We start from the raw sequence: 24421 nt of genomic DNA on the forward strand, positions 1-24421 counted from the left end.
AACAATACTTCATGTTATTGAATATTTATAAATATTTAAAATGACAGAGCAAAGGGCAACTTTAGCCTACAATGTTGTACGTTCAATCTTACTTTATGAGAAGTTGTTTTGTTTTGTTTTGTTTTTCTGCAATTGTAATCTGTAATAGCTCTGTTATATATACACGGTTAAAACTAAAATACTGCGGTTTAGGGACTATGTTTCCTGATTTTAGAGGCGGGAATCCAGTCGGACCTGGCAACGCAGGTTACAGGCTACTAGCCTTCTCCTCCTGTTCATCACCACGCTTCACTTTTATTTCACACACACATAGACCAAAGAGGACAATTTAAACTCCGTGGACTCACTCAACCAACAGCATGGAAGCTCAGGTCATCAGCGGCAAAGAGGTTTCTGCGTAAGTTAGTGCTTTAATACATAACAAGACATTATTAATTTGACTAAACGCGAAACTAGCAGCTAACAACTTAAGCCACGTTACAGTTAAATTGTACAGTAGGAGCTTTCTACACCTTCTGTGCTGGAATGTTCATATTTGAAGTAGTTTTGTATTTTATTTTATTTTTTTCCGACTGTTTATTGTGGTTTTACACGTTGTAGCTTTGGTTGCACGTGATGCTGCGCACGAGAATCAAGCATGTCCATGAAGTGTCATTGTGCCCCATTGACTGCCATGTTAACTAACTATACCTGTGGCTGCAGACTGTGTAGTTTACTGATGTGTTTTATTGATCCAATGAAATGATTGAGAGTTGAGAACTGTTATGTAAGAAGAAGCTGATCTTTGTCCCTTTGGTCCACAGATCTCACTCTGATTAACACCGTAAAAAATACACCAATAACTTCCATACTTTTTTTTTTTTTTTTTTTTTTTGTATCCATGTGGCATAGGTAAAAGTAACTGATTACAAGTACTCATGTTACTGTAATTGAGGTGCTTTAATGTGTACTTTTTGTACTTTTTTCTTTATTTCTGAATCAGTAAATTTACCTGTACTTTTTAAAAGAAGTGAAGTAAGTTGTTACATTTCTACACCCAACTTCTGCTGAGTAAATTATAATTTTTTGTGATAATTTTTTATATTTCCGTGTCATGGCACATTGAACATAATCCATATGTTCTTAATCGTGCCATTTCTGATCAATGCTCAACCACTTTCTTTGGTTCGGGTTCATGTTGTGGTTCCTACTTATTATTATGTTGTCACATGGCACTGTTTAAAGTTCATAAATGTAGTTATACCTAGAGCAGTGGTTTACATACTGGGGCACGTGTACCCCTAGGGGTACTTAAACACCTCAGGGGGTGCACATATTTTTTAACATTATATGTTTTTATTTTTTACATGCACATAGACTTCATTCATACTTTTATTACTTATTTTGTAGTGTGGAATGTTAGAAAAGGCTTGATCAAGTGATGTTACTCAAACAGAGAACAATAGTCAACAATTCAAGCTCACTTGACCAGTTATTTTTTACTGTCAGTATATGGTGGGAACGACTGAGGGCGGGGACGAAAACAACAAAAACTTATCGGAGCGCTTACATCAGAGATTTTAGATGCAGTAGGATAAAATCCAATATTCATTTTCTGGCTGATATCGCAGCAATATCAATATCGGATCAGGATACCCCTAGTTCCAATTGTGCAAGATTTGGTCTCTTCCTTTTTAGGTTTATACACGAGATGTTTACTGTATGCAAGGGAACCGTGGCAAGATTTATTATAAAAAATAACATGGGGGGTGAAAGTAACTAGTAACTTTTACTTTGAGTACTATTTAATTGAGCTACTTTTTATTTGAGTATTTTATGGACGACTTGCTTGTACTTGAGTACAATTTCAATCAAGTAACAGTACTTCTACTTGGGTAGGGTATATCAGTGCTCTTTACATCTCTGCCATGTGGTGCTTTTGCTTAAGTATATTTGGGGAAATCTGTGTAGTCTTTGCAACACTGCACAGCATGTGCTGGTCACAAGACATGACTGTGTGTGTAGTCTGTTAACTGGCCCTCAAGTCACTAATTTAGTCAATTTCTGTAACTAAAGACTCAAGAGGCATCCCATAATGTCCTCAGTTCTACTGTTCCTGCAGTGAAACAGCTCACCTTTTTATCTTTGCAGTGATAGCTTCATGCTTTTGGACTGAAGAGAGGATTCAAGTATTCTGCCCTCTGTGTACACAGACATATGACACTGGTAGATGAGTAACAACGAGTACTGTACTTTCAACTGATTAGCAGTGATACAATTCATCTGCTAAGTGCATTTTTTAAGGTGCAAAGATGGTTTCAGAAAGTTTGAGATGAATAATAATGTTTGTAAGAAAAAGGGAAAAGAAAATTAAATTGTAGACAAGAACCGTATGGGGATGAAGATGTTTTTTCCATTGTTTTTATTCTTTTTTCAAGTGTGTATGTTAATATGCATACAAAATTGATGTCTGAATGGAAATGAAAAAGCATCTGTTTCTCAAAATATGTCTAAGATAATCTGAGTATGAAGTTATTGTCTGTATATGTATGTATAAAAAAACAAGAACACAATACAATATGGTTATTGATCAAGTTGTGCTGGGACTGAGACCACTAGATAAATTCCTAATCATAAATTTGCACAATTCCTGAAATTTAATGCTTTGCATCCTACTAAATTTTTGCATTAAAAAAAAAAGAAACACAATCCTTTTTTGCTTTTTTTTTTTAACCCCCTATAAATAAGAATAGGGACGTAACGATTAATCGTACGGCAGTTAAAAATCGATTCATAGGTATCACGGTTGATATCGATTTTCTGAAAATTGAATCGCAGTACTTTTTTCAAACATATATATTTATCCTTCTCTTGTCCAAATGCTGAGGCGGCGGGCGGAATCTGCTACTACTTTCTTTCTGGCCACCTTCTACTCTTAAACATGTTCATAAATGATTCCTTACCCCTTTAGCACCGAAAGAATATCTGTAATATTACGTGAATCTCTGTAAAAGTCACGTTTTTCTATTAGCTCTGTCTGCTAGCATAGCATCTACTCTTCACTGCACAAATTAGCTGCATGCCAACCGACCACTGGGTTACCAGCGCCCTCTGCTGGTCCAAACAAATATCTGACGTATATACAATGCAGACTGTTTTTTTTTTTTTTTTAAAGTCCAATTGTTAAGGCATAAAATACATTTTCAGTTGCACTTTTAAAAAGAAAAAGAACCCAGTATCGTGAATCGAATCGTATCGCGAGTTGAGTGAATCATTACATCCCTAAATAAGAACAATAAAGCCTGTAGGAATGTGTTCATGGTTTCACAAAATAGTGAATACAGTCCGGCTGGCACTGAAAGAAAAACACAAGTTTCCCATTATTTGTGTCTCACCATTAAGTCAATCTGAGTAGATTTAGAGCATCCTTGATTGGTTCAGTGTCATTTACTTAACCTCTTTTGTAGCTTATCTTTTAACTCAGGAGGTATTATTGACACATTTCTTGCACTCTAGACTTGTGAACACATTGCTTAAAGATCCAGCAGGGACTCTCAGTGAATCTGTATCTCTTACCAAAGTACCAAAGATTAATATACGCATGGAACAGAGTAAAATGTTCCCCAGTATGAAAATATTTTCTACCGCAAATCTCTCTTCTGCTTCTTGGTGAAGGCGGTCACATTTTTCTCTGCTCCCACTCTCTCTCCTCTCTTTCCCTGCTTTGTTTTGTCTGCTGTCTCTGTCGTATGGATCTACAGGTGACTCTCTCTGCATTATCATAAAACTGAAAACATGGAATTGATCAACTGGTCTCTTAATGCTACCAACCCAATTTTTTTCAACAAGAAGATCGGGCCGGGTGAGCCCGCATGTCCAGATGGAACGTTTGCGGCCGGATACAAGTGGAGGGTTGTGTGTCTGTCCATGCTTTCCGTTCAACACATGGTGGACATCTACGTGATTGGATTTATGGTAGTAGGCATGCTATTGATTGGAGCTGGCAGTTTCCTGATCTACTGCAAAGTCTGTATTACGTTGGCAACTGTTTTGGGAAAGCTGCCAGTCATGTCTGAAGGATGGGGCAGAGCACTGAACTCTCAGACTGTCATGATAAACGAACTCAAAAGTAAGCAGGAGGCTACTTTGGAGCGTTTGCGTGGAATCGAATTGATCTTGGAGAGGATGGAGAGGATGAATGCTCGGTCGGCGGTTTGATGCCACATTATTGGATTTACTGGTGAGACCAGAGACTTCAAGGCTACTGAAACAGTGCTAGCCTGAAATGAAAACAAATCGTTATCATCCACTGGCCTCCCTCCACACTCCAGCTCAAGATTGTGACTCTATTCTCACAATGGATGTGTGCAGATCTGACACTCCGTTCCTCCTCCTCTCCCCCATCGCCACCTAGACTTTCTGTCTTCTGAACCAGACCTACCAAGGTCGCCACACAACATCTTACTGTATCAGAGTGGAAGCAAAGGTTTATTTTGTCTACGCCTTTCTGATTCTGATAAACAAGTGACACAACAGACAAAATATCCCAATTTTATGATTATTTACTCTGTAATGCCAAAACTGTTAACATTAAATGTCATCTCTTGTTTTATGCTTTCACCTTGTCAGGCAGGTGAGGGAGCGTCTGAAGAAAGATGTGGAGCAGATGAAACTTATGGACTCCAGCTTCAGACCAGGCCTCGTGGTTCTTCAGGTAACATCAGGTCCCACTGCTGTTGTCACAACAAATCCATATTAAAACACGTATTAGTGGTTAACTTTGATTTGTGCTTCCTTGTAATGTTTTTTTTTTTTGGACAGCTGACAGGTAAGGCTTTAGATCCTTCAGTGTGTGCATGTGAGGGGACTTGTGTACGAGCATAAAGTGAGTGTAATGTGTTGTTACTGAAAGCTGCTCATTCTCAGGTGATGGGCTGTGTTTTGCTCTCATAGGTTGGAGACCGCGACGATTCCAACCTGTACATCAGCATGAAGATGAAAGCTGCAGCAGAGGTAGCCAATATGTGCTTTTCACTGAGAAAATAAACTGATAGATATTTGACTTTGTAATTAGCATGAAAATTCTACAAAAACTGTCAACTTAATTCCTTTTCATTCATACGATTTAATTAAAGACAAACTTGTGGAACCATGACACATTTTTTAGTCACCTACTGCATTTTAATAATTAAAACATCATTTGTGGCAAGAAGTGCTAATTTGCCATCGATCTTTTTAACGCTCATCGCCAATGTTTTTCAAAAACATTTTAAGAGTCTCAATCAATGAAGACCTCATCTTTTCCATTCCGTGAATATGTCGACTACGAAAGTGGAATAAATCAAAAGTTTGCGGGAGTTGCTTTGATTGCACTTTTTATTTAATTATAATTGAGTTCAGATAATTGACTCTGTATTTAGCATGAAAATTCTATTAAAAACTCTCATTTTCATTCATACAATTTAATGAAACACAAACCTGAGGAACCATGTTACGGTTCTTTGGCTAACACGTATGTCATTAATAATTATTAAAATGTTCCATATCGAGTTTTCCCACTACCTGTCAGTTCTCTTCAGGATCATTTTACCATTAAAAAAAATAAACAATTGAAATCAAGGGGTAAACTGACACAAAAAAGGCTTAGACGCCCACACCAAAAATATAAATACCATTATTTCATGTATAATGAAGCCTAACAAAGTAACCAAGGAGATAGAATCAAATTAGATGATAGATAATGTTTTTCAGTATATTTTACAGCTGATTTAAGACATGGGACAAAACTTACCCGTTATTATAAGACATGCTAAGAAAAGAGGAAGGCTAAGTTTTATGAGGGTTGTTTATTAAAGGTAATTATGATTGACTTTCAGGGGAAAAATAATTGTAATTTAATTGAAAAAAATGCTGGTTGCCATAATCATAATTGAGTTGTAACTTAACATGGATAATTGAAGATGTAATTGTAATTGAAAAATGTAGGTGACTCCAACCCTGGTTAAAACGGACATTTTTTTTTTTCCTTTGCAGATTGGCATAGATGCAACACACATGAGGCTTCCCAAGACTGCAACAGAGGAGGAGGTGAGAATAATTTAACATGGGACTGCATCGTGAATTTTTTTAGGCTTTACACGGTCAGGATTTTTGGGCCGATCACCGATCAGTGAGTTTAAAAACACCATCACAGATCCGATCATATGAATTTAGTTTGTCTTTTTTAGGTACCAACCAAATTCCTTCGGAAGTACCTGATACAGATTCATGGAAAATCAAACAGTACCATGATTCGCGACCTAAGTGTGGAAGAGTTGAAAAATTTCCATGCAGGATTTGAACATAACATTTGTTTTCAGTGTGGTGTGGTGGTGTGGCCCTTTAACTGCTTGACCAGTGTGCGGAGTGAGGGAGAGTGTTCACCGGAGCATATCGATTATAAATTGTATGCCCATAAATTGTAGTCCCATGTCATACTCTGACTGCTGTGAAGCAAGGGAGTTCTGTATCCACCATCGCCCTGAAACGGACAGAAGTCTCCGGTATGAAAGCGAAAGTAAACAGGAACGCAAGAAACAAGCGCGCGCGCGCACATACAAACACAGACACTAACGGCAGACGCTGCCCCCTCTTTCAGAGCCGGTAGACTGGTGAAGAAGTCCGGCGCTCAGCCGCTTCGCTCCAACCGAGAGACATTTTGGCCATTCACTCATAGGATTTCACCTTTGTGCACAAATACGAGTGAAATAAAGCTGTGTCACGTAAAGCAAACAACTTTTGAGACGATAAAACAATGCGATGGGAACATCTGCAGAAAGTTTCATCACAACAATGACATTGGATTGGCGAATTAAGCCTATCACATTAATTGCATAAAATGCAAAATATCGGCCGATCAGATCGGTGTACAGCTTAGATTTTTTTCTCTGCATCCACATACAGTATGATGAGTTTAGTGCTCGCTGAAGGTCATAATCTTTCCCATCAGTCCAAACATCAGGGCTTATAGTAGTTTTCTTACTTACCAAAAAAAAAAAACACCTGATATTGTGCTGAGCGCTGACTGAAAGAGGCGTAGGGTGTGAACGTGACGTCTGTTTTCAGGTTCTCCACAGCATTACAGAAGTGAATGAGAACTCCTCTGTTCATGGGCTCATTGTTCAGCTGCCCTTGGACTCCATCCATAAGATCAACACTGAAAAGGTTACTAACGCTGTAGCCCCAGAGAAGGATGTCGATGGGTAAAAACACACACGATGCACATTAGTGTGCTCATATCACACTATTTCACTCAAATACATTTTTATTTAGAAATAACTGGAAATTATTTTAATATTATGGATACAAGCTCACACTTACAGTATGTCTTTGATATGTAATAGCCTGGCTTCAGGGTTATGGCAAATAAGGGAAACGTTTCATAAGAGGAGGATAGTTTTTCACACAATAATTCGAGCCTTAGAATGATTGACAGTTTAGGCTAAATTCACCATGCATCCCTTGGCCCAGGTGATCAAGCTGGGGCTCCCTCCGTCCTCTTAAAGAGACAGGCACAGAGTTACATGGGTCGACACAGATTATTCTTGAATTATGCTTCTTTTTTTTCCACCTCGAGATTGACCAGCATAAATGCTGGGAGGCTGTCTCGTGGAGATCTCGGTGACTGCTTCATCCCCTGCACTCCAAATGGCTGCATGGAGCTGATCAAACAGACCGGTAACAAATCCTTTCTCAAGGCCTAATAATTCATAGAAATACACCTGTGAGTGAACAACTCTTTTGTCTGTGCAGGCGTGTCTGTGCAAGGAAAGAGAGCTGTTGTGATCGGCCGCAGTAAGATCGTCGGCGCCCCAATGCATGATCTGCTGCTGTGGAGCCATGCCACCGTCACCACCTGCCACTCAAGAACCGCCGATCTTGCTGCGGAGGTACAAACGTGTTGCTATTATAAGAAAAAACAAAGATCTAATGACGTTAGTTATGTTCGCTTTACCTACTGCATTTTAATATAAAAAACGGAATGATCTTTGTCTAATTAAAATATGATTTGTGGTAAGAAGTGTTAATCTGCCATCAATCATTTAAATGCTGGACGCCACAGTTTAAGTGCATTCTCAATAGAAACTGCTTCAATCAATGAAGATCTCATATTTTCCTTTCTGTGAATAGGTCTATGATGAAAAGTAGAATAAATGAAAATGTTTGGGAGTTACTAGGAGAGTTTTCTAATTTGCCCCCTGAGGCAAAATCATTAAGTTTCTGTTCTGCATCACCAGTTGGTTCAAATGTTAGTTTAACTGAGACCTGCCAAACTTTTGTTCTCTCCTGTCAGGTGGGCAAAGCTGACATCCTGGTTGTTGGCATTGGAAAAGCAGAGATGGTCAAAGGGGACTGGATAAAGAAAGGGGCGGTGGTCATTGACTGTGGAATCAACCACATTCCAGGTTATTCACCTGTCATTGTACACATGGACTTACATTACCAGACAAAACTGCACTCATGCATCTTTTTTTGCATGAGTAAACGATACAAGAGCACTATATTGTAGGTCATTGGCATTGTCACATAATGTTCTTGTTTTCTCACTGAGATCAGGGATGCATATTTCAAGCACATTAAGATCAAAATAATCATCAGATTATCAAATTATTGTCGCTTAAGACATTTAGTATAAACCCTTTGAGAATATTTGTGTTGTATCTGTGCTTTTGTGTCTTTTATGATGTAAAAAGGTAATCTGTTCAATATCTCCCACCTCTTTCTTTAAGATGAGTCCAAACCCAGTGGGAAACGTGTGGTGGGAGATGTGGAATACGCCTCAGCCAAGCAGCAGGCCGGCTTCCTCACACCAGTGCCTGGTGGAGTGGGGCCGATGACGGTGGCTATGTTGATGTCGGTAAGAAAAAAAGAAAAAGATTTAAAAACCCTGTTTTTACCTTTTTTAAACAGCATTTTATATGTTGCGTGAGGTCTAAATGGTTGAGAGCTCTTATTTTCCATTGTGTTTGTAGAACACTGTGTTGAGTGCAAAGCGATTCCTGCAGACCCATCAACCAGGAAAGTGGAGCATTTCCTACACAAAGCTCAATCTCCAGATGCCCGTGCCAAGGTATGCAACTTTTATTAATTCTTTGTCATTTGTTTAACGTTTCAATTCAGGATTTCTAGCATCTAATAAAGTGGTTTGTGTTATTTTGTTTTGTAACGCTAACAGTGACATAGTGATCTCTCGCTCCTGCGTGCCAAAGCCCATCGACCGTATGGCCAGGGAGGTTGGCCTGCTTTCCGACGAGGTGGAGCTTTACGGCAAGACAAAAGCCAAAGTCCAGCTGAGTATCATCAAGAGGCTGAAGTCACAGCCAGACGGCAAATATGTGGTGGTCACTGGGTAAGCTGTCAGGGGTTCTTTCCTTAAAGGGATCCTATACTGTTTTTACAAATGTGGCCTAAAACCTTAATACTCATTAGAAGATCAATGTTTAACAAAACACGTTATTTGGCACTTGTTTTATTAACTTTTAAAAATGGGAGTACTTTACTGTTTTAGAACATGTGTTCTGCCATCTTGAAATCACGTGATTGATTATCTCACACACCCCCCATTTGCTTGTAAACAGCCCATTGTTTTCTGTTCCAGTGAAGCATTCAGCCTGCTTTTTTTGTCAAAATGCCAATTTGTGCTGTACTTTGTACTGTTTAAGGGAGAGTAAATGCCCCTTAGGAGAGCTTTTCTTCCCTGCTTTATTGTCTACTATCAAACCACAGAGTTGCAACTGCGGTCACAGATTTTATTTAGTCAACAGTTTTTATTCTTTTTTGTTAAACAAAAGAGGTTTACTTTGGCATCTTTAACATTCACTGATTATTTACAGCAGTGTTTCCCCAATGGGGGTACGCGATGGTGCTTCATGGGGTACTTGAGAGAGAGAGAGGAAAATTAACAAATAAATTGTCAGTCTTGGTCCCACCCCAGGTGTAAGATGACCTGGGGTTGGTTATGTCATAGGCTGTGGTGTCGCCTCACTCTGGTAACAGGATGCAGAATAATATTACAGCACTGGAAATCTGCCAATTTTCCCTCTTAAAAAATGGATAGAGACGTTAAGTACAATGGGAAGCCGTCATTTATAGAGTGACAGGGAGGGAGGACCTGTTTAAGGAGATATGGGACCCATTCCTCAGTCATAGGACTTTACCTTAATCTTAATTTGTTTGAATCAGATACATGTAGTGCAATCCCAGGGTGTTTTTTTTAGTTTGATTGCTTGCTGTCTGGCCTGAGTGATGTTTTTTGTATTGTTGGGGCAGAATAATTAGTTATGCTTAATAATATTAATTATATATATTTGATCCTTAAGCCTTGGGGTGTAACTTTTCATTGTGTGATTTCTCATGTCTTCAACTTTAACTTGTCTTCACTCTGGGTCAGGACAGCCTGTCCAAAGTTTCAAAACAACCACAAGGACAGACACACACACTCACATAGCACACCCCATACACATTCATTCATACACACAAACACATAGTTCGCACACACCTCCGTTTCCATAGCAACCAGATAACGAGGAGCGAACTGTTTTGACTCAAGGAGTAAAAACTGTCTCTCTTTCAATCTCCTGCCCTCCCTCCTTCTCTCTGTCTCTATCCCTATCTCTCGGGGGGGGAGGAGGGAGGGGGGGGAACTAAGGGGAGATATACGTGGCTTTAATATTGTGTCTCGTCACTCTGTCTTTGGATCGCCTGGCCAGGGGGTCACTATTTTTGTTTCCACTTTGTATTCTTTTATTTAGTTTAGAATAAAATCATTTTTTATTAAATTATCAATGCTTCTCCTGGATTCCATCATTCAACCAGAGCAATGAATCATGTCTCAAATGAGGTCAACCGTAAATTCTGCCGTAACAGTATATACCTGTTTCTGTTTACATGTATGTGTTTTTTTTCTTATGTATGTAGATTAAAAACAAAAAAAAAAGAAAGGAAAAGCAAGTTAACAGTTGTGGTGACATTGCATGAGCGGTCTGTACTTTTAATGTGTAGTTGATGTGGTTGTACATATATACATTTTGTTGTGTCAGCTGTGTATTTTGGATGCATTTCAAAACAGAATTTTTTTAAAAATGAAAACCTTGTGGTCGGGACCCCATGTGGGTGTAAGGATCCTTTAACTGATCTCTGCCACATGGAAATTTTTCCCAATCGACTGATGATAAAATCCCTAATCCCACATTTGGACTGATGAGTTTTCCCCTTCCAGAATTACACCCACTCCTCTGGGCGAGGGTAAGAGCACCACCACCATCGGACTGGTACAGGCTCTGGGAGCCCACATGAAGCTCAATGTGTTCGCCTGTGTCCGACAGCCTTCCCAGGGACCCACATTTGGTATTAAAGGTGAGTCAGCCAAATATACACAGGGATGATTTGCTAGCATTACAGGCTTTCTGTTGTTGTAATATTTTGTTCTTCCACAAGGTGGTGCTGCAGGAGGTGGATACTCTCAAGTCATTCCAATGGAAGAGGTACCAAACTACTGTTTGCACATCAGAACTATTTGTGAAAATGCCAGAACATTGTGATCTGTTTTTGTTTCAGTTTAACCTTCATCTCACTGGAGACATCCACGCCATCACAGCTGCTAATAACCTGGTGGCTGCTGCAATTGATGCACGCATGTTTCACGAAGCCACGCAGTCTGACAAGGTGGGTTCATTTTTCTCACAGTGGCATTCGAACAAAAAAACACAAAACTTTACAAGGTGAATAATCCTCCTGTCTGCATGTTAGGCCTTGTATAACCGCTTGGTCCCACTGAGTGCAGGACAGAGGAAGTTTTCTCCAATTCAGATTAACAGACTAAAAGTAGGTGATCACATAATTTAAAAAAATGTGAGTTTTTGTTCCACTTGACTCATGCATTCTCTGATAATTTTTTTTTTTTTTAAAGAAACTAGGAATAGATAAAACTGATCCATCGGCTCTCACTGAAGATGAGATCACCCGCTTTGCCCGTTTGGACATTGACCCCAGCTCTGTTACCTGGCAAAGAGGTACAAAGAGATTTATCATGTTTGTCAATGAGTAAATCAAACTGACCTGTATTTATTGTTGATCATACGGTCTTTGTTTGTGAGATCAGTGTTAGATACCAATGATCGTTTCCTGAGAAGGATCACCATCGGCCAGGCACCAACTGAAAAGGGCTACACAAGAGAGGTAAATGAGCTGTGCAGAATGTGTGTTTTTTCATGAGTCCAGCATCACATGAGTCTCTGAATAAAACCTTTCATTACACATCTCAGAGTCAAATCTAGCTCATTAGAGCATCCTATCTGGACCGCAGAGGGATTTAAGATTACAGAGTTGTTTGGAAAGCATCAGTCATGACATAAAACAGCACATTGTACATACACATTTTTGTATATATTTTTTTGCTCAATTAGCTTATTCAGGGCAACTAGATCTGAGTTTCTTCAGAGCAGGAGAAGCCTCTTGAATCAGATGCAAAGCGTTTCTGAGCAAAGCTTCAAGTCCAGTTTCCTCTAATAAGCTTTGAGAATCAACATGACGAGAATAAGTGAGATCCTTCACAGGCTTTAGAAACATGTTTTCAATAGCTGGGTTTTCATCACCCTTGGAAATGCGCAAAATCTAGATAGCACAATAAAAACTGGTAAAGGAAACTCCTGAATTTAAAAAAACACTCAAATATCTTTTAAAAGTTTTGACGCTTTCATGAGGAGGAATTTCAGACGTTTCAATATTAAAATGTGTTGCAAAAGTGCTATGGAAACACTTTTTCCGCAAATACACAACATAGCACGTGACGTACCTGGTCACATGATCACTGCTCTCCGAGAAAACATGACGCGGTACGTGTAAACACTAACAGAAGAGAAGACGGGACATTTCTCATTATTGTACTTTAAAATGATTACTGCCACATTAGACGTGAAATAACAAAGGAATACGGTGTTAAAAAGAGATTTGGAGAGTCCGTCTTTCTGCAGCGAAGTCTCACCTTCATTGGAAACACGTTCAAAGCGCAATTACGCTTTGTCGACATTTGGAAATATCGCTTTTATTTTGCGAAAATCTGTAATGGAAACCCAGCTAATGAATAAATCATTCACATTAAGGTAATTGATTATTAATATAGATTTTTCTATTCTTTCCCATTTGGAATAAACCAAAGCATTTCTGGTCCTTGGAGTAAAACCACTGAATGACATCACTGCTTCAGGTTATAGATCTGGACTGTTGGACATCTCACCATATGCACTCATTACAATTTTTCCAGGCCCAATTCGACATCACCGTGGCCAGTGAGATCATGGCAGTGCTTGCCCTCACCAGCAGCCTGGAGGACATGCGAGAGCGTCTGGCGAAGATGGTGGTAGCCACCAGCCGGGGTGGACAGCCAATCACCACTGAGGACCTGGTCAGTGTTTAAAGGTCCCTCACATGGCTACCTTAGAGACATGATATCGTGATCGGTGTTGATTTTCCCTGCAGGGTGTGAGCGGCGCTTTAACGGTGCTGATGAGGGACGCCATCAAACCAAACCTGATGCAGACTTTGGAGGTGAGTTTTACATAGTCCATTCTTTTTCAAATGGGGGTACGTGTAACTCTAGGGGTATGCAATGGCACTACAGGGGGTATTTGAGAGAGAGAGAGAGAGAGAGGAAAATTAACAAATGAAAGCATGGGGTTTTATAATATTTAATTGGCCAAATTTGACAATCATACTAAATATTACATGCAACAAAAACACACAAAATAAGAGAAAAATATACAGAATAATAAAAAGAACAAACTACATTAAAATACAGAAAATGACACCAAAAACACATGCACTAAGAGAGAGAAATACTTACTATTACCAGCAACACACAAAACGACAACAAAGACACACTAAATGAGAGAAAAATACACAAGATACAAGATACAAAATACACAAAAATGACAGAGAATCATACAAAATGTCATTGGAAACAACCAAACACACCTACTGAGAGAGAATAATTTCCCAACAATGTCCCAACAATGTCAACAGAAATACACAAAAAAAGAGAAAAATATGCTGAATAATAAAAATAACATACAAACAACAACAAAATGACGCAAAAAACACACAAATTGGCACAAAACCACACACAAAATGATGATTGAAATAATGTTGATTAGAGTGTTCTAATGTTGTAGTCAGACAAAGGGGGTACTTGGATTCATAAAAAAGAGAAAGGGGGTTCTTGAGCCAAAAAAGTTTTGACACACTGAGATCCACTGAGATCTTTTAGTTCCCTCCATTATAAAGTGCTGTAGCTATTAGCTTTTATTGGTTTTGTTATAAATGTGAATCATCTGCTCCCACAGGGAACTCCAGTGTTTGTGCACGCCGGTCCTTTTGCTAACATTGCCCATGGGAACTCCTCCATCCTGGCTGATAAAATTGCTTTGAAGCTGGTGGGTCCTGAAGGATTTGTGGGTAAGTGCTGGGCCGTATTTCTGAAACACTGTTAAATTATTAGGTTTCTGTTGAATGATGTAACGTTTGCTTCTACTCAACCTCTTCTCATCTCTCCATCTTTGTGGGTTCTGACCAACAGTGACTGAGGCCGGGTTTGGCGCTGACATCGGCATGGAGAAGTTCTTCAATATCAAGTGTCGCTACTCCGGCCTGAGGCCTCACGTTGTGGTGCTGGTTGCCACTGTCCGAGCTCTGAAGATGCACGGAGGCGGACCTACAGTCAGTTTGAATGAACTTATAACCAGACCATAACATGACAAACACCAACACATGAGAGGAAACTTCTGACTGATTAATGTTCTCATCATAGAGTTGATGCTAGATGGATGGAAAATAGGCCAGTGGGAAGTTGAGATAAAGGAGCATCACTAAAATTAGCAGTGATCATTTGATGTCACTCTTTACAGAACTTGCTTTATAATCCACTAATATATTAAGCAACAAATAAGGGATGTACATATTTTGCAGGTGGTTATAATGTTATTGCTGATAAATGTGGTTTCTTAGATTTTGCAGATTTTCGTGCAGACATTAGATGATCTCATGCACTGCCATGCGTTTCCTTTTTTTCACTTCATTTTAGAATAAAGGAGTCGTTCCTAATTTCTGGTCTTGTTTTCAGGTTACTGCTGGGATGCCGTTGCCTAAGGAGTATGTGGAGGAGGTAATGCATACTGATTAACCTTGAATTATAAAATTCTGACGGGGCATGTGAGAGCCTGATATGTAACAAGACCCAAATTGTTTGAAAAAAAAAATGTAATAAAAAGCAATAACTGGTCAATAATGTAACAAAAGTGCTGAACCCAAAACGTAAAAAACATTTTGCCTTTTGCCATATGAAGGTAAGAATAAAAAAGTTACCAAAAATTTACATATAATGGAGAACCTTGACATTTGTGTATGATACATGCTCTACATTGAAGCAATAAGCCTTTTAATCCATAAATCATTGACTCTCTATGGTGTAATGCAATTATTACACTATTAGGGGGAAAATATTTTGCCTGTCCCATAATGTATTAACAGCAAAAGGTTTTTACATTTTGGGCTCAGCATCTTGTTACATTATTGACCAGTTATTACATTTCATGTTTTATTAAAAAAAATATGTAAAAAATATTTTGAGTCTTGTTACATTCTGGGTTGTTCTAACAAGGCTATAAATTAAACAACAATACAGTGATGGAGTAAGGGGATACATTTATTTAAACATTACACAAATAGAGCAGAGATGGATGATGCTTCATTTGATTACTTTTAATGAACTCTAAATGTTTGCGTCCATTCATGTAGAACCTGGAGCGTTGGAGAAGGCTGCAGCAATATGAGAAAGCAGATTGAAAATGCGAAGCACTTTGGTGTTTCCTGTTGTGGGTGGCAGTCAATGGTTTTCAAGTATGACATTTACAGATTTTACTATTCATAGTGTTAGTGTTGCTATTTTATTCTCTAAGCTGTGTATTTCCTCCTTTCCGTCATGCAGGGCAGACACTGAGGCAGAGCTGGACTTGGTCTGCAGAATGGCCAAAGCTGCCGGAGCTTTTGATGCCGTGCGTTGCTCGCACTGGGCAGAAGGTGGCGCTGGAGCTGTGAACCTTGGACTCGCTGTTCAGAGGGCTTGTGAGGCTCCAAGTGATTTCCAGTTCCTCTATGATTTGGATGTATGATCTCCAACATTGTCCAAATTTCTCTCATATTTGTTTACAACTTTCACTTTAAAGGCTGATGGCCATGTATCTCGTCCCACTGTAGATCCCAATTGCTGATAAAATTCGGATAATCGCCCAGAAGATCTACGGAGCGGATGATATCGAGCTGCTCCCGGAGGCCAAACACAAGGTGGAGCTGTACACCAAACAGGTGAGCTGCTGCTGGGAAGATTTGGAACATGAAAACTTGGCAGAACTATCAAAATATTTTTTTTTATTCTTTGGATTTCAGGGATTTGGCCACCTTCCCATTTGCATGGCGAAGACACACCTGTCATTGTCTCACGAGGCAGACAAAAAAGGTGTGCCATCCGGGTTTGTCCTGCCAATCAGAGACATTCGAGCCAGTGTGGGCGCTGGGTTTTTATTCCCTCTTGTTGGCACGGTGAGTTATTATCTCGAGTTGTTCAGAGCTTTATGTTTAAGTTCAAACAGCAGGGAACAGGGAAAAGTTTTTTCTTTAATTTATTTGAAATTTAATATTATGTTAAAGTAAGCTACAATATAAAAAAAAAATCAATTTAATGAATAAATGTGCCCTTTGTTACAGTGCAGCCAAAAGCTTGTGTCAAATGTGACTCAGTTGTTAAACTCCCGGCCCTAAACCAGCTCAATATGGAAAACGGACATTGGTGTCTTCTTTCTTTCTTTCTTTCTTTCTTTCTTTCTTTCTTTTCTTTCTTTCTTTCCCGGTGTCGGAACCCAATCACCTAACCATTATGTACGTAGAGTCACAAAAAAATTCAACAAAATTCAATCGCGCGCTTCTCTATTTTCTGACTATTTCTGATTTTAAAAAATGCAAAAATTTGACGCGCCAGCGCTTCCAAGTACGCCAAAATTGCATTATGAGATAGGAATTGCCAACAAAAATTAATTTGTCGTAGCTCTGTCATATTATGTCTGTGTATGAACTTAGGCAGCGCAGTGTGGAGCAGCAAAGGCGGCGCGGCAAAGGCTGCTTATCACCGCTTGTGGCTATATTTTATTTATTGTTTTCAGTTTTTTTGGAAAATTTATAAAAAGTAAATGTATGCTTAAATTTTGACTTTGTTGAATTATTCCTTTATTAATTCAATGACTTAATTCCTTAATTCAGTGACTGAGATAAAAAAAACAAAAAAAACAAGGCTAAAGTACATACACCCTTTCTCTTCCATTCAAAGTCACACCTTTGTGTACATGTGAGCTACAAGCCAACAAGAATGTTCTCACACAGACTGAGTCACTGAGTGGAACTTGTTAAACATGTGGCCGTTGTAAGATATTTACATGTAAGAAATCAGGTCTGCACTGTGAAAAAAAAAAAAGAAAGGATTGAAATGAATACACAATAATAAGTTTTGTTCTTTGACTAATGTCATTTTCTTAATTGTTTGTTGTGTCCTTAGATGCCTACTATCCCAGGCCTTCCCACTCGCCCTTGTTTCTACGACATCGACCTGGACCCTGAGACAGAGCAGGTCAACGGGCTTTTCTAAAATGTCTTTTCTGTGTCTGTTTAAAGGAAACTAGGTGCTCATAATCGAGCTTTAGGTTATCTTTACACTTCCTAACACTTTCCATGTTTTCTATAACAATGTCGAACATTTAATGAGATATAATGAAGCAACAACTGGAAACACCCGAAGTGTCGCTTGTTTCATTTGTGTTGAAACTCGAGAGCTACAAATGGTTTCTTCTTTCTAAAGTGGTTTGTCTGTTTGCCATTTGTTGTTGATCTACTAACTGAAAACAGAAGTTTTACTTATCAAAATACCCCACACTTTAAAAAGAAAAATTGCCTTTTTTATCAACTAATAAATTATTTCTGTAACTGGTACTTGAAGGTACAAAATTAAGTTCACTATGGAAAGTCGTTTGATATCTATGATATCAACCATAGTTAAGCTCTACTAGTGCTCATGTTTAGAGTATATGCACTCAATTTTGGTTTACTAGTGCGTGAATAGACTTTACGAGTGAAGTAAAAACTGTCAATAGTGGCACTAGGGAACTGAAAGGTGTCTCTCATAAGCACCATATGCTAATAAAGGGACTGGTAAAGCAACTATAGACTTACCATTGGCTTTTGAAAGTAATAAAACAAATCAGGGTTCTGGTTTTGGTTATAATCCCTCCTACTTAATTCATAGGTCTACTAGTAATAATAGTGAATCTTTTGGCTCTACTAGACTAGTACTACTAGTATACTAAAAACAGTCTACTTGTACTACTAGTGAGCTATTGTAAGTGTACTAGTAAACAAAATATTGTTTGACTGGTAGAGATTTTTGGCACACCAGTTTGTCAAAAATATTTATATTACAAGTACACTGTTTTTAGTCTATTAATATTACTAGTAAAGCCAAAAGATGAATTAGCAGTACTAGTAGGCCTAATGCAAATTAAGTAGGAAGGTTCATAACCAAATCCAGGACCCTGATTGTAATACTGGTACTTTCAAAAGCCAATGGCAAGTCTGAATGGGCTTTCCCTACCCCATTATTATTAACATATGATGCTTACTAGTTACACCTTTTACTTCTAGTGACAGTTTTTGCTTCACTAGTACTCGTGTAGTAGTAAACCAAGCTTAACTATAGTTGATATCACTTAAATCAAATTTATGCTCAAATGGCTTTAAGAGAAAACTAACACCATATTTTGGGATGTATTTGATTATTAATGTCTTAATGTGAAAATATTTTTCACTAAAAGTGTATTTTGTATAATTGTGTGCGATTCAAATCTAAATCTGCAGTTTTATTAAAATGTTCCCGTCGTTCTTGGGGTATTTTTTCCCCCTGCAGCGTTGTTTTCTGTTTAATTGTGAACTCTAAGCAAATAAAAGCTTTTTCAAAGAAATGTGTTTTTTTTTTTTTGTTTTTTTTGTACTTGCTTTGCTTGGTAAACTGAAGGCAGTCAATGCAGTGTTAACACAGACAGGTAATTGTAAAAGATTGATTGGGCTTCAAATGAACAATGTGTCATCAGTGAGAGCAGATGAGAGAAACATGCAGTTGCGCCCTGTGGGAAAAAACTAGGAATTACAAAACTTGAGATGTTGCAACAGCAGAACTCGACGTGTGGATTACTACTACACACCCTGCATGTGCACATCGTCTGCACACAAAGGTTTCATTCTCTGAAAACACGTTGATGTGAATGTACAAAGACAACAGATGTCATTTGAAATTTTGTTTATTTCACTTAGTCTTTATTGCCCATAATAGTAAAACAATGGATACACAAGCTATTTATCTTCGTCCCTGTCAAGGCGTTACTTAGTTTTCGTCATCCGGCTGTAGAGGTTTTTCTTCTCTTTGTAGGCCCTTGTGAACAGCAGGAAGAGTAGGGTGGTTAACAAAACACATTTTCACCACATTTTGCCAGATGGCTTTATGTCTTGTCCACGTTAACATTGTAAGCATCTGCACAGCTGCACATTTAGGGGTGGTGCACTTTTTCACAATATTGGCGTTTTTTCTGTTTTCAGGAATAGTGTTTGAACTGTTGTAATGTCCTTTATGTTGTTAAAGTTTCTGATATCTGTGAAAGTTACGCAAACTTTGGTTCAGCAATAAAAATGGTGAAAAAGTGTGCAACCCTTTACAAAAGGTCGGTTGGCCCAGTTTCTGGTACAGATGTTAAAATTGTCAAAAGAACAATGCAAACAGCGATCTGGCAAAATTTGGAAAGACATTTTTATACCATTATATTGTGAACCACCCTATGAAAGAGTGATAACTAGTTTTGTTTACTTCACATTCGGACAATTTAGTATAACAGGTTGTTAAATGGAAATATACTTTGCTAACAGCACTAGCAGTGACTGACCACTGACGGGTTTGGGTAATGACTGTAATCTATAGCTTGCACTGGCTTTCTTATTAGTCAACTCGTGAACAAGTCCTCAAACTTGTTTCACAAGGAGATAAAAAGCATATAATGTGATTGAGTCTGACAGCAAGGTTAAAGCTGCTGCTCTTGTTTAGTATTTTAATGAAAAGTTGTTCATAGAAGGAAACAAGAACCAGCTCTAACTTCTAACCAAACAATGTTTAAGAAAACAAACAATGGACGCTATGAACTGAACTACACCATGAAGCATCACATTAACCAGGTTGCGTCACATCCAATGCAACATTTTAGGAATAAGGTAAGCTGTCAGAAGGGTCTAATGTTTTTATCTAACTTTGGATCCTTGCGTCATCCTCATGCTGGACAAATAAGACAAATATCGTTTACATCCTGATGCATGATACAGGTGATTGAGATGAAAGTCTATTGACCAGTGGTTCCCAACCTTTTTTGGCTCATGACCCCATTTTGACACAAATTTATGGTGATCAAGAGACTTTTTATTTCTAGAACTGTGTTACGACAAGTAGCTAGAGTTAGCGCACAAAGTGACGAGATGCACCAACTCGGATATTCTTATACTGAATTTTTCAAATCTAGATTTATATTTGAGAATTTTAAATTTTGGAATACAGTTTGAGATGATGTGGTGTTTTAATTTTAAAAACATTAATAATGAAATATAATTACTAGACATCTCAGATAACCCCGTTTGAATTCCAGACAACCCCATGTGGCGTCATGACCCCAAGGTTGAAAAACACTGCTATAGACCTCTAGAACAAATAAGTAGGTTTTGATAATAGCGTGAATGATTTGTACACGCCATTGGGCCTTTAGCACAAATACACATGGTAATGGTTTAACAGATTGGATTTTGGAAGGTTGTGGAATTGTACCATGTGGGGGTCATCTTAATGTCCACCTCCACGTCCACGTCCACCTCCACCTCCACCTCCTCGTCCACCTCCTTGTCCATTGTCACGCTCATCATCAGGTCCATCTCCGCGTCCACCCTTCCCACCACGTCCACCCCCACCCCTTCCTCCACTTCCTCCGCGTCCACCTCTGCAGCCTTGCCCTTGTCCCTGTATAATTGGAGGGAAACAATGAGAAGGCAAAAGGTCTATGTGTTTGAAATGCTGTCAAAGTAGGACAATGGTTTTTTTTGCTTTAATTTCCTGCTTGATAAAAGTATGGAAACATTACAAAGGTCATTCATAGAAGAAAGAGTGGGAAAAAGTAATGGAGCAGGTCTTACTTCTTGTCCCTCCTTACGCCGAGAATGTCAACAGAAGAAAACAGGGTTGATTAGACTACATGTTTTCAATGATTTTATTTAATAAAAAAAAAATATTATTAATAATAATAATAATAATAATAATAATAATAATGATAATAAGGGAAAAAACATACCTCAAAATCAGGTTGAGGCCTCGTGGCTGCCAGTGGGAAAAGAGTGGAAACAAGATGTGACTTAACAGCTCTTTGAATTCACAGACGTATGATACAACATATGTGTGACAATGAAAAATATGAATGACTTTTATAGTATATATGATATACTGTATATATAGTAACATCATCAACAAAGACCCTTTGTTTGAAAGTTAGAGAATATGCACAATTTCATGAACATTGTTTTTACAAATGACAAGGACAAATGTTACACTTTTGAAAGAAAAGTAGTATTTTAATCATTAAAAAAAAGAAGAAAAAAAAAAATCATGCACATATTATGACTTAGACAACTCAACTAAACAACCACTTTGCAAATTTCCTGCTTTAAAGACTCCAATCTAAAAACATGCTTCTAGACACTGACACAAAGTTTAATCTAACGCCCACAAACACAGAAGTACACGAAAAATCAAATTAAATAAAGATTAAATACAAACCCATAATCACTTCTATCATATTAAAGTTTTGCCAAGATGTGTCCCTTTACATCCTATCTAAATGTTTGTAAATGTTTACCAGGATATCTAATAATTGCACAACTCTGAATGCATGCAACTTTATAAAAGCAATGCTTTCTGTTTGTGTGTCATAAAAAGGATTAACTTACGGTCGCTCATTTTTGCAGTGTCGAAAGTGTTTTATCTGAAAAATTAAAATCATAGCAAAAATGTATATGAAACATATGAAAAGTCACACAATTAAACATAAACAATCTCTTCTTACCTGAGACAGAAGTGTGAGAAATCAGTGTCTGATGCCTGTGTTTGTTGTGTATTTATTAGGCACACGCAGGGTGTGTCTGTTTGTTGAGGCATCTTCCATATGACCAGATTAACTGGTCTGGGTGTAACTGGTCTGGGTGTAGTTTGTCAGATTAACTGGCTACACCCAGATCACTTAATCTGGCCAAGAGTATGACTAATGTCACAAGAATTTTCCCTGACAGAGTTTAACTTAAGGAGTCGTTTGAGACATTTCACAGTTGACAGACATTATATAATGTCTTTGTTTTTATTATTTCCTTCAGAAAGTTAGGATGTTTTTTTTTTTCCAGCTAGTCTCAAGTCACACAGACATTCACAATAATAGAAAAATAAAAATAAAAATGACTACCCCTTTTAAAGCAGAAAAATAAAAACACTTCATAGAAAGGATTTAAAATATTTGAGAGATGTATTGAACACCAATGCAAAAAACCCAAAATAACAATAAACAACTTCCCTCAAAACAAAATGACAAACATATAAAACCTTTCTGCCAAACCGTCACATGAAAATGACACCCAATGAGACAAGCACAAAAAGAGTAAAAGCAAGAGGGAATTTTTAAACAGTAAAAAAAAAAAAAAAAAAAAAAGGAAAAAAAAAATGCAGAGTGAATAAAATCTTGAAATGCACGAAATTAAAGAAGAATAATGAGATTTTTTCAGAAACAGTAAAATTGAAAAGTGAGGCCATTAAATAAACACAAATAATTGTATTTAATTGAAAACATATATATGACCTTAGATGATCTCAATGATCATATTTTCCCTTATTTACTAAAATAATTCTATGATGACTTTGTTTGATATATTGTGTACTTTTGTTGCAATGCCTAATGTACAACAAACTAAGTACATGTTTTCTTTGTGACTTATATGACTTCCATTCGGAAAAAGTTAATTTGTTTAAAAAAAATAGAAAATATATTACAGTAACTCAAAACTCCATAAATAGCAAGGCTTCTCATAGGCTGTACAGTATATTGGAACAAGAGCGCCATCTTGTGTGTGTGTCTGGAGTCACAGGGTTTATGTTAACAAAAATGAGATACACTAATCAAATCTGAGCAGACACACAAATGTGTCTATTTTTGCTCCAAGTGTATTTAATGATTTTGTTTTGTTTTTTATTCTGTTGCATCAATCGATTGTATTTATAGCAGGTGGAATTTGCTTAATTGTACAAAACACATTCATATATAACTTAAAATACAAGAGTTCAATGTCCACCCACGAAAGTTAATTTAGCTTATTTAAAACAAAACAAAACAAAAGAGTTACATTCTCTCTTTTTAATCTGCAACACAAAATAAATAATGTAAAAAAAAAAAAAAAAAAAAAAAACTACACAAACACAATCCTGAAGATTAAAAAAAATATGAAAAAAACTTCAACTGTGTGCAGACACTAAAATCAAAGTAAGACAGCATTGATGCAGATACGTAACATAACTGATTATACCTGGCGTTGTAATGTTGCGTCTTTATTGCGTTCGCGGCAGGACAATAAAGTTGTGAAATCAAAAAACAAAAAAAAAAACAAAAAACAAAACCCTGCCCCATTGATTTGTGGGAAAACGAGTCCATTACATTAACGCGAGAGCCAAAAAGGAAGAGAAAGTGATTAAAAACATACCTACAATCTTAAAAGCGGATATTTGGACACATTTTGGATTTTATGAACGGAACTGGAGAAGCCAGTGCTTTACTACCTGCTCAGGATGAAAATATTAATGGAGCTGCTTCACAGAAAAGGTAAATGAGTCTGTGATTAAACCAAAGCCCAGGTAAGAGCTTAATGAGCCAAGCCACGTGCACGTGCGTGTTGACTTCTGAGCAGCGACGTAATGCTACGTTAGCACGACTGTAAACGAGAACCGCTCATAAGTCTCAGTTCTTTTGGTCAAAAAGTGGTATTATATGAGGAGCTGCTCTAACGGAGCGACTGTTTCGCAAGTTCAGTTACTGTGTGATGTTAATTTATGTTTGTTATATTCCTGAATTAGCAGAGTAATGAAGCTGTTGCTACTGCACAAGGCCTGGTTCAGAAAGGCCTTTATTTTATAGCTGCTCTATATGCATTCAATTTACTAATATACTATATTATATGTTTCAGAACAGTTGTAATAACA

At 37.8% G+C, this 24421-nt stretch overlaps 2 protein-coding genes and 1 long non-coding RNA gene across 10 annotated transcripts in view; 2 read left to right on the plus strand and 1 right to left on the minus strand.

Moving 5' to 3' along the window:
• Window positions 1–238: 238 nt before the first annotated feature.
• LOC114456448 (C-1-tetrahydrofolate synthase, cytoplasmic-like) lies at window positions 239–19070 on the plus strand. Its single transcript, XM_028438203.1, is given in 28 exon segments — window positions 239–397; window positions 4609–4693; window positions 4933–4992; window positions 6013–6066; window positions 7084–7220; window positions 7595–7695; window positions 7771–7907; window positions 8312–8423; window positions 8748–8875; window positions 8991–9088; window positions 9194–9367; window positions 11237–11373; window positions 11455–11501; window positions 11575–11682; window positions 11767–11841; window positions 11927–12029; window positions 12119–12195; window positions 13280–13420; window positions 13495–13563; window positions 14358–14469; window positions 14591–14730; window positions 15134–15175; window positions 15808–15815; window positions 15817–15909; window positions 15998–16175; window positions 16267–16374; window positions 16456–16608; window positions 17615–19070. Coding segments are annotated over 28 exon segments (2805 nt in total). The 5' UTR covers window positions 239–359; the 3' UTR covers window positions 17705–19070.
• A 320-nt stretch (window positions 19071–19390) lies between these two features.
• On the minus strand, window positions 19391–22397 carry LOC114456479 (uncharacterized). 2 transcript variants are annotated; one of them, XR_003672829.1, is made up of 6 exons: window positions 22251–22397; window positions 22135–22169; window positions 21483–21508; window positions 21328–21339; window positions 20966–21154; window positions 19391–19537 (listed from the first exon to the last, which is right to left on the minus strand). It is a non-coding gene; the product is annotated as an uncharacterized LOC114456479 (long non-coding RNA). The 2 variants fall into 2 exon arrangements; XR_003672828.1 differs by having other exon boundaries at window positions 19391–21154; window positions 22251–22394.
• Window positions 22398–23877: 1480 nt separating this feature from the next.
• Window positions 23878–24421, plus strand: part of ccdc9b (coiled-coil domain containing 9B) — a 42603-nt gene continuing 42059 nt past the window's right edge. For 6 of the 7 annotated variants that reach the window (XR_003672826.1, XM_028438208.1, XM_028438210.1 and 3 more), the window contains exon 1: window positions 23878–24044. The gene's annotated coding sequence lies outside the window, so the exon portion shown is untranslated. The remainder of the gene's footprint in view (window positions 24045–24421) is intronic. The other variant, XM_028438213.1, reaches the window with a different exon arrangement.

The sequence above is a fragment of the Gouania willdenowi genome, chromosome 22 (genome assembly GCF_900634775.1).
Source record: "Gouania willdenowi chromosome 22, fGouWil2.1, whole genome shotgun sequence".
Classification (NCBI taxonomy): Eukaryota; Metazoa; Chordata; class Actinopteri; order Blenniiformes; family Gobiesocidae; genus Gouania; species Gouania willdenowi.